Source organism: Limulus polyphemus, unplaced genomic scaffold (assembly GCF_000517525.1).
Source record: "Limulus polyphemus unplaced genomic scaffold, Limulus_polyphemus-2.1.2 Scaffold218, whole genome shotgun sequence".
Taxonomy (NCBI): Eukaryota; Metazoa; Arthropoda; class Merostomata; order Xiphosura; family Limulidae; genus Limulus; species Limulus polyphemus.
Window position 1 is genome coordinate 410,586 of NW_013665828.1, and position 11,206 is coordinate 421,791.

At 30.8% G+C, this 11,206-nt stretch overlaps 1 protein-coding gene across 2 annotated transcripts in view; it reads left to right on the forward strand.

The window, feature by feature from the left end:
• Positions 1 to 5,450, forward strand: part of LOC106478505 — a 105,478-nt gene extending 100,028 nt beyond the window's left edge. For both annotated transcript variants that reach the window (XM_013939056.2, XM_022382121.1), the window contains exon 14: positions 2,989 to 5,450. In XM_013939056.2, coding sequence (XP_013794510.1) covers positions 2,989 to 3,113 — 125 coding nt within the window. In that variant the 3' untranslated portion in view covers positions 3,114 to 5,450. The remainder of the gene's footprint in view (positions 1 to 2,988) is intronic.
• The last annotated feature ends 5,756 nt before the right edge of the window (positions 5,451 to 11,206 follow it).

An 11,206-nucleotide genomic window follows, 5' to 3' on the forward strand; every position in this document is an offset into this window, starting at 1 on the left:
AATCATACAAAATAACCATATGTTTGTAATAATAATAATAATCATACAAAATAACCATATGTTTGTAATAATAATAATAATCATACAAAATGATCACATGTTTGTAATAATAATAATCATACAAAATGATCATATGTTTGTAATAATAATAATAATAATCATACAAATAACCATATGTTTGTAATTATAATAATAATCATACAAAATAACCATATGTTTGTAATTATAATAATCATACAAAATGATCACATGTCTGTAATAATAATAATCATACAAAATGATCACATGTTTGTAATAATAATCATACAAAATAAAATCTATTACTATTAATTTGTTAGAGAAAACGAGCAGTATAAACTAGAGTTTTGCAGATTATGATTACAGACATACAGTTATTTTAACCAAAATGTACTTTTCTCTCATCGAGTAGAAGCTAATTCTTAAAGTGACAAGGGACAGTTTTCAAAATATTTAGAATAGTAGTTATTAATCAACAGTGTAAAAAAAATCATTATGATAACTAGTAATGTTAGATGCTTCTTCACAAACCTACAAGTTCCTTCCCCTTCCGAAGGAGATCATCAAGATAAATATATATACAGTAGCTCGTAGATCCTGTGCTTTTCAACGTCTTTCTAACTAACCGATTGACTAATGACCTGAAGTACAGAGACAGCTAGAAATCAGGAAAAACAAATTTCCAGACACTAATTATGACAACTTTGCCTTCGGAAAACTGGAGAAATGTCAAGGTAACGTCATTACATAGTATCTGCATGTTCGCAGGATCACGTGGTTCCCTATTCAAACGTCTAAAGTCGGACGTCCTTTGGAAACGATAAAAAGACTAATTATGTTCATATAAAGATAAAATGTCTAATACATAACTGAAAAGAAAACATTGTAGAGAAAACTCTACTAATACTTATATATTGATTGTACACAGATGCTTGATAAACCAACATTCTATGCTTTAGAAGGACCAGCTCTACTCCTACCAGCTTAACGTCGTAAGAAGAGCCTTTCATTCATGAGTAAAAAAATGTCCACAGATAGTACAATATTGTTTTATAGTTTGATGTCACATATAAGATCCCATTTTTTGCGACAGATTTTGTCGTTTTTTAAATCAAAGTAACTAGGTAATTATTACATTTTCATAGCATGGTTAGTGCCTTTTGTGCGTTATATGTAACTTTCTCTCTCCCAACCTCACATTTATTCTAAAAGTATACGTGTTACTAGTGAATTTATATTTTTAATTTTCAAAGTCCTTTTTAGCTGTTGTTGTTAACATCCGTAAAGCAGATATTTAACAACTAACTTATTTTTTTAGTTTTACGTATATACATTAATTGTGAGCACGGTCAAACGACAGAAATAATGGCGTTTTTTGTCAGAAGAAAGTTAACACTTGTGACAATAGCAGATCAAAGGGAAAAAAAAGGTTTTATAAGTGTTACTATAAAATGTGGTTTATACTTACGGAAATCGTCGATCATTAATACATTATATTTATGTTTAAGCTAGCTCTAAGCATTTCCAAATGGTATCTAATTTCTCTGGGAGTCAAGAATAATTAAAACAACAGCAGTTGTATTCCATAAAATGTATTAAATTACAGCAGTTGTATTCCATAAAATGTATTAAATTACAGCAGTTGTATTCCATAAAATGTATTAAATTAAATTCATTTCACTTAAAGTTTGAAAACCTTATTCAAACTCAGTCTTTCTTAAAATTAAAGTGTTTATGTGTTAATCATAGTTAACTAGAAAATGAATTATATTTGGTGCTAGCTTAAATATCATATTTATTGTGTTTCTAATATAACGTAATACTCAACTTTTTTAAATATAGGTCCAGTTAAGTGAAATAATGCGTAAAGTAATTTCAGTCTTTAATCATGCTCGAGTTATCTCTAAACTAATGCAATCAAAACCATAGTAACTTGTTTTTCTGTTAGTCACTCACTATTCATATGAAATAAAAGTGTTTAAGTATTCTATAACTTAGTAAATTAAAGTAAGAACGTATAATAAGGAAAATGGAGTGAATATGCGTACATAAAATATAAGAAAATGTATGTATTTAAATATAGAAACTTAGCTATAAAGTTCAAAGAATTTACTTTGGCAAGGCTTAAACGAAACCACTGCGAACAAACCATGAAATTTGTTCAGTGCTTTGGCTTGAAGAAATCGAATTAAATTATATTTTTTTATAGATAATTATTTGCTTTGGTTTGAAGAAATGAAATGAACATTTGGCTTGTTTTTTATAAATAATTGTTTTATTAAGATAACGTATTTACTGTTTAATCTCTAAAAAGTCTTCTAAGCCTAATGAAAAAAATGGCGATTTTTATTATGTCTGCTTTCAGAAAGAGTATCCTACCAAAGAATTGTTTGAATTCTATTCTTGCATTTTTCTTCTCTTTAATAAACAAGATTATATTAAAGAGTTTACAGTACCTTTTACAAGCTTATGAACTTATTTTGTTTCATATAAAGTAGCATAAAAATGCGTCAAAACCGCGTAAAGCTACTGATGTTCAGGCTGGACACTTCCAGCAAGCCTTATGTTTATAAAGTAATAGGCTTAAAAGTACAATCTGCTAAACCATGATACGTTAAGCGCTTCACCACATTGAAAAATTAATAATAAGCGAATGTAATAGTATAAAGTCTGGTTCTTGTTCAGAACTTTCAGTAATTTCATTATGAAATTGTATGATACTTTTTTCCAGAAGAATTATTTAACCACCATTATATTCACAAATTATAGCCTGCATGTTTTCAGTTAAGGTGTATTTCACAATAAGTCGCATAATGTAACGTAGTAACTTAACCATGAGTGTTTCTTCATGATAAATAAAGTTATACTTTATCTACGTCATTATTCTGAACACGAATTACTTCCGTAATATAAATCTTTCAGTTGAAGTTGTGTTGTTGTTGTTCTTAAAATAAGTTATTATCATTATAGGTGGATGCAGTGAGAGAAATGGCGCAAAGGGAACAGATACATCTTTTAGTCACGTACTCGTCGTTCTAGTTTTTGCTCACTTCCTGAAGCTAATGCTAATGGACAACACAAGGCCTTCTCGATGATGAAAACAAATAGTCCAATCATGTCGACCATGTCAACATTTGGTGGCTGTAAGGCTGTGATCATAGAAACATTAGGCTGTGTAATTCCCAAAGTGTGTTGACCACAGACCAACAAAATAAAAATAAAAACAGAACAACACATACACACACAAATATTAACATATGAATTCGTTGATAAAACGGTACGTTACTTTAAAAAAAATGTTTGCCAAATTATTATAAACAAAGTTGAAAACGGGAATAAGTTAAAATAAGTAAAAAATACAATATAAAACTACATCATGGTGATTGGTCAGCGATTTAAATATCCATCTTCTTCAGAACCATATACATATAATGATAACATCTCATGCTACAATCGTTAAACTAGATATTCTACAATATAATAAAGAATATATTTAGGTAAAACAACTATGATGAAAGATTTAGCACAAAGGATAAAACAAAAAACTAGTAGATATCAAAAGTCTCGGGAACTAGAAGATTTTCGAATATTTGACTGATTTGTTTCCAAAATTAAAAAGGGCAATGTTTGCTTCTGGAGAAGAATAGTCAATTATTCGAAATCGCTTGAGCTTCTGGGTCTTTTGAAATATACGTGTATAAATTATATCGTTGTACTCTGTTATTTGGGGATTAATTGCTTTTACACACTAATGGGTGGACATTTTTGTTTCACAAATTACCAGAAATATCTACATATGTAAATAAGCTATAGGAAAGAAACTACCTACAAAAACAGACAAAAAACTAAAACCAAGCTTTCAACGTTGTGGTGAATGATTATCATTATTAGTGTGGTCCTAAAGACGAGTTCATATCCAACAGATTGATCCCTACATAACTTTTTTTTATTTTTCTTTAGTTATATTTTAGTAAATTCAGGGACGGTTCTAAGGTCTCATTGTTTAGGGACGGGAGGGGGCAAATTGGCATTTCAAAACCCCTAAATGATGTAATATTTTAAACATCGCATACCACTTGTCAGTTAGTGACATAACTCAGCAGACATAGGTGATGATATATGGCCTCATTTACACTATTTAACAATAGATAACTTAACTTATACATTTTGTTGTGATTTAGACTAGAATATGTGAGCCCCTTAATGACCGCTAGGAGACAGTTGTCCTCTTTGCTCCCTCCCTCTCCCACTGCTCCTTCTCTGTTAGTAATCTAAGCAAATATGTTTTTGAAAAGCTTTTCTTCATACGTTTTAAGTGAAGAAAGTTTGACTTATAAAAGAAGTGATTTTCTTCCCTCTTTTGACATATTGGGAATGTCATAACTGAAGTGATCCCCCACTTGGACATATTGGGAGTATCATAACTGAAGCGACCCCACCCCTTTTGACAAATTGGGAGTGTCATAACTCAAATGATAAAACTACTCTTTTTGCTGTTTTAAATTTATTTTAATTCTAACGTTACGTAAAACAAAATATTGTTCTGGGTACATGGATTTCGTCTGTATACAAAGTATTATTGTGTTTTAGTCATTTAAGTTATCTAAGGAGAATGTAAGCAGTTTTTAAGTAACGCATAATTTACGTACTTATTTAATCCTGTTAATAAAAGCAGTATAACTGCTTGCCATGTAAGGCTTTTCTGTTAGTTGATATGATCAACAAAAGGGTTTCTTGAAAATAACACTGCTGTTTTAAGAGAAGGTTTTGCTGAGAGTTTTAACTACTTGTTGAATATGAAGACTGAACGACAGGTTCCCAGAATTGGGAGCTATATATCATAATGGATCTTCAGTTTAAAACATAATGATTACAACTGGATGAAGTTGTACTTTATAAGTGATAGTCCATTCCATTGATAACGCTTCTTTCTTGTATGCATTCATTGTTTCCCAGTATACCTAACCCAGAATCGTATTATTGAAGGATCGTAGTAATGAAACTAATGTAAAATTACCCTTTTGTGCATTTAAGAAATAGCTATAACAGTTAATGTTTGAAACATTCATGCCCTCAAGGGTTGTCAGAATTCAGTCTCGTTGTCGCTCATGTAACTTCATTGTTGCATTGTGTTAACAATATAATTATATATATTCATTTCAACATGGAATTTTATTGTTCCTTTTGTTTGCTAATTAAAATTCAAACCGTCTTTTAAACGTTTGCCAAAAAAATAAATAAATATGTAAAATACATGATTGATAGTCGGGTTTTTTCTTTCTAACGTGCCTTGGGATATGCTCTCATTTTTGTGGCTTCAAGTGTAGCTTGGATTTAGCTGATTTAGCGTAATGTATAATGTATTATTATGCAAAGAAACTTTCTTGTTTGTATGTGAAGGGTAAATAAAATGTGTTTTCTTAGGGAGGAAATCTTATCAGTTAATTTAGTTATGTAATATACTTGCTATATAATGTTCCCCCCCCCCCCGAAGAGGCCTAGATATAAAAATTCCGAAGCGTTTAATACTTAGGAAAATGTAGAACTTGAGCTTCAATGTTGTCAGCCTTGGGAACAGAAGATAACCCCTGGATCTTCTCTGAGGATTGTTTTACCAACGTTCAGTAAATACAGACATATTATACTGTTCATTATATTTCCGTTATGAAAGACACCACGGATGATTTGGTCATTTCTTATAGACGCTCTTCCAGTACTGCATAAGGATACTTAAGTTTTTACTAACGTTCATTAATAAATAAGAATTTATTTTTAAATGATTTATGTATTATTTTATAATATTAACAGTGGCTGCGGTAACGTTCTACAACATGAAAAAGGTTATTTTAATAAACCTTAGCTAGGGCAATGAGTACTGATGGCTATGTTGTTTTCAATAATGACTGTCTACATTGTCTGATAACACAGACCTGCAAAGTTAAACTTCATAAAATTGGTTTTGGTTTTAATAACGATTTTCCATAATTCAACTACGCAGATTTCAAAAATAATATTTTTTTTCTATTATATTTAAGGATTTTTTACAAATCGGGAAGAAAAAACTCTTACTTAGATCAAATTATTATTTCGTTTACCACAATGAACATTTTTTATTATTATGTTTGTTAACAAAAATACAAACAAACTGAAGATAATGGAAGAACATTGATGTCAAGCGAACATCCATCCTCAATCATCCTAATTTCTGTTATGAAATATAGTCGTTTAGTCTCAAAACTACGTGTTGTGGTATTGCGTTATGGTGATTTGTGAAAAATCTGTACGCGATGGAGAAAAATGGATGTCATTTTCGGATTGAGCGTATAGGAAGTACCTTAGAATATGTAAAATTTCAAGACAATAAAACCATCACAGGCCTGTGTTATTGGAAACAAAGTCATTGCATATTACAAACACTAAAAAGCATGTGTGTGAAAAAGTAGACAAACACATGTGCATAGGATTGATTAACTTAACATTCCTTACTACGGTTTAAACACCAAATTAGCATTTTGAATCAATAATTAAGTAATAGATATATTCACAAAATTCACTGTTGCCTCCATCTTTAAAAGAGTGACTTAATAACTTATTGGACAGCTATTTGATATAAATTTTGAAACAGCATACTTGATATTTATACAGATATTAGCATTCAAAGAATCAAATGAACTAATAATAATTCAAACTCTATATCGCTGCAGATGAGATAACAGATAATCAAAATAAAAGCGTAACAACGATTTTGTTGTAATGAGAAGGAAGACAAAACTGTGACAGCAGTATTGTCCTGATGAGGATGCAGATAAAACTGTGGCAGTGGTATTGTTCTAATGAGTATGCAGATAAAACTGTGGCAGTGGTGTTGTTTTAGCAGTTATGAAGATAAAACTGTGGCAGTGGTATTGTTCTGATGAGTATGCAGATAAAACTGTGGCAGTGGTATTGTTTTTACAGTTATGAAGATAAAACTGTGGCAGTGGTATTGTTTTAACAGTTATGAAGATAAAACTGTGGCAGTAGTATTGTTCTAATGAGTAAAAATATAAAACTGTGACAGCGTATTGTTCTAATGTATATGAAGATAAAACTGTGGTAGTGGTATTGTTTTAATAGGTATACTGCCACAGTTTTATCTTCATACGCATTAGAAAAATACGCTGCCACAGTTTTATATGTATACTCATTAGAACAATACTGCTGTCATAGTTTTATATGTATACTCATTAGAACAATACTGCTGTCATAGTTTTATCTTCGGTATTGTTTTAATAGGTATGAAGATAAAACTGTGGCAACGGTATTGTTTTTATGGGTAGTTAAGGCTTTGGCTTTCACAACTGCCATTGTCTTTTAATGGTTGGAGACGACTTGAATAAGTAATGAAGAAAAACTTTAATTATTAGTCTCAAAGTGAGTTCCTCGTCATCGAATTTGCCATTGTCTTTGTTTGACGTGAGTATTACATACAAAATAGTTACCCTAGTATTTGTAACAACAATTCCTCAGTTGCTGTTGTCAAAGATACAGCTATATTAGGAAAAGATTAGGTGGATTATATGTAATAACAATAACTTTATACAGGGAATTTCCTATGAGACCTACACGTTCTAGAATAAGTAACAAGACAAGAAAATAATGACTAATTTAATGACTTGGAAAGAATCCGCTAAGAAAAAGGAAAAACAATTTTTATTAATAAAATTCAATTATTTTTACAAACTTTTATCAGATTAGCAAGGTTATTTCTCGTTGTAATTATCCGAAGTTATCTGGTAATGTTGCTGGTAGTTTAATAGCAATAAAAAGTACAAACACTTTAAAAGATAAAAACTAAAATTCTACTACACAAATAACAACAATGATAAGAAAGCAAGGAACAATCTTTTTAACGATTATTGTAATTATACTATAGTTTTTCTTATTGGACACCTCTTATAGTTCTCGTGCAATACTATTGGCCCATTTATGCACATATTGGTTCTAACCGTTGGATAATTGAAATAATTTAAAATTGGACGTAACTAGGACGAAAACGCTAAGAAAAATTCAGCTACATTATAACTGTTTTAACTCCTGTGTATGTGTGTGTATAGTCTAACTTAAGACTTTCATTCCAATATTGAACAAAGTTGATTGCATGTCATGTCCCTGAAGTACCAGTTGATTAACTTTTGGTTAAAAAGGTCAAGATCATACTGAAGGTTAACCATTTTGGTTATAATTATTGCAAACTTCGAACCAAAGTGAGATAATAATACAATCTTGACACCTTTTTACTTATCCAATAATCTTACAACACTTTAAAGCCATGGTTTACTTACCCAATAATTTTACTACACTTTAAAGCCATGGTTTACTTACCCAATAATTTTACCACACTTTAAAGCCATGGTTTACTTACCCAATAATTTTACCACACTTTAAAGCCATGGTTTACTTACCCAATAATTTTACCACACTTTAAAGCCATGATTTACTTACCTGATAATTTTACCACACTTTAAAACCGTGGTTTGCTTATCCAATACTTTTACAACACTTTAAAGCCATGGTTTACTTATCAAGATGATGAAGCCATAGCCATTTTCAGAAAACTTTAAAAATAGATGCAAAAAATTATTTATCAACAAAAAATTAACAAAAAATGAATTAGCGCATATTGAAGTCAAGGCACAATAACTCACACTATAGCACGGTATAGCAGCTTTTGTAATAATTGTTATATGTGTTTTTACAATGTCTTCTATATACTTGAAATGGGTATAGTTTTATAAACAAAACCTTTCGACGCTAAGAAACGTTCTATCGAAATATATTTTTGGATCTTGCCATTTAGAATATAGTGATATTGACACTTTGTGCACGCGAATATATTCAGTTTTAAACGAAAGAAGCAAAAATTACAATATTACTAATTATTATGGAGGAAATAACTGTTTTAAGAGCTAGATTTGTTATAGAAAATTATCGAAAAATATGTTTAATATAACAACAAATTTACCGTTGCTAAAGTAGTGAATACCAACAAGCAGATGCTAGAAACATTCGGTTTGCAGAAAACTAAAGTAATCGTAATCGAGTAACGTCTAACCCGAAATAACACCAGTTGGATCCAATTCGATTATATCTTTCGGTTGAAATTGACTTAATTAACAATTCGCTTTGAGAGTTTCGTTTAGTCGAAGTATCACTTATAGCCACTGGCGCAAACCTCTGAAGTAATTAAACATATTAAAATGTTTGCAACGCCCCTTAACAACAACACGCTTCACATCCACAGTGATATTTCAGAACATTTCCCATAATATCTCAAATGAACGATATTTTATTTAGTCGTGTTAAGCGTAAGTGTATGTGTATTACATGATAATATAATTTGTAGTTTAGAAGACACTAAAAACACCTTATACGTCATGAACCAAGACGATATTTTGTTGTTGTTTACTTGGGTGCAAAGCTGCACAATGGGCTATCTGCACTCTGTCCACCACGGAAAGTCGAATCCATAAAAACACATTATGCGTCATGAACCAAGACGATATTTTGTTGTTGTTTACTTGGGTGCAAAGCTGCACAATGGGGCTATCTGCACTCTGTTCACCACAGGATGTTGAACCCATAAAAACACCTTATACGTCATGAACCAAGACGATATTTTATTGTGTTTACTTGGTGCAAAGCTGCACAATGGGCTATCTGCACACTGTCCACCACGGGAAGTCGAATCCCTGATTTTAGTGTTATAAGTCTGTAGACTTACCGCTGTCCCACCGAGTGACAAAAATATTTGTCTTTCTCATTTACTTTCTGTGACATAATAGATTATGAAGTGGTTTATAGTGTCCATGTGTAATAAATCTGCAAACATAGTTTGATCAAAGTTCCGAACTTATCACTGTTCGATAGTTGAAGTAATTTGTTTGCTATCGTTTTTAGCACAAAGCTATACAATGGGGCATTTGCGCTCTATCCACGATGGGAAATCGATCTCAGAATTTAACTGACCCACTGGGGAACCAGGTGAAATAAAGTTTACATCTTTGTTTATTTTAACACAAAAATATAAACGCATTTCGATATTTTCTCTGTGCCTGCCGCAGGAATAGTGACGTAAAGATTACGATTGGTTGCTCTTTTAATAGCTTTTTCTTTGTTCCAAGTTTAGTTAATCTTATTTCTAGAGACCAGCAAGACACATGAAATATGGGATAGTACTTCCAGCAGAGTGAGTTATTTTGCAGATAAAGTTATATAGAACAGTTGTCTTTTCAAGACTTGATGTATCATGTTTACAGGAAAAAAAACAAAAAACAAACTTTATTTTAATATCAAGTAGATCTGTGGTTTCTATTTCAAAATTCGATCTATTGGATTAACGGAAAACTTTTATTCTAGTTAAATGTTCCTATTGTTACTTGGTTATGTACAGTTTCATAATTTTTAACTTTAAATTGCGAGAATTTCTCTATATTAGTATGAACAATTAACAAAAAGCAGCTTAAGAATAACAGTAACCATCACGTCCACAAAACACTGGTCCCAGTATGTTATCAGGTAACAGAAAGTAACCTTTGAGTGTGTTACTACTACCTTTATTAACTTACATAAAGGGTATATGTGGTAACTTTTGGGGGAACAATATTACGTTGAACGGGAGCATTCAAAACGTGTACAAGATATAATATTAAAGAATGTAAGTAATGGGAATACAGAGTGTTGATTTTGATATTTATACTGTATAAAGAAAGGAAAGACGTTAAATCAGATGTGTAATTTTCTTTTGATACTGGTGATTTTTTTTTCTTGCTTGTTTAAAATCTTTGAATGGAAACGAAAGGCTAACTTTAACTATTTAGGCTCTGCATGCACTGCTTTTTTATAACAAAACTATAGGAACAAAATAATCAAAAGCAAATATCTTACTTTTTCACGGTATAAAATGAATATTGATATCAACTTATTTCATCACCACCAAAATAAAACGTGATACCATTTGAATCAAGTAATAATACAATTCAATTTAAACATTTTATGTAAAAATATTGTAAAACATTTCAAATTAAATAATCTGAAATTACTTCAGAAGCAAAGTTATAATAAGAACACCACGCACTGCCTAAAAGATTGTAATGTTAGAGTAAATTTTGTAAGATTTAGAAATAAAGCTATGATAACGACGGCAAAA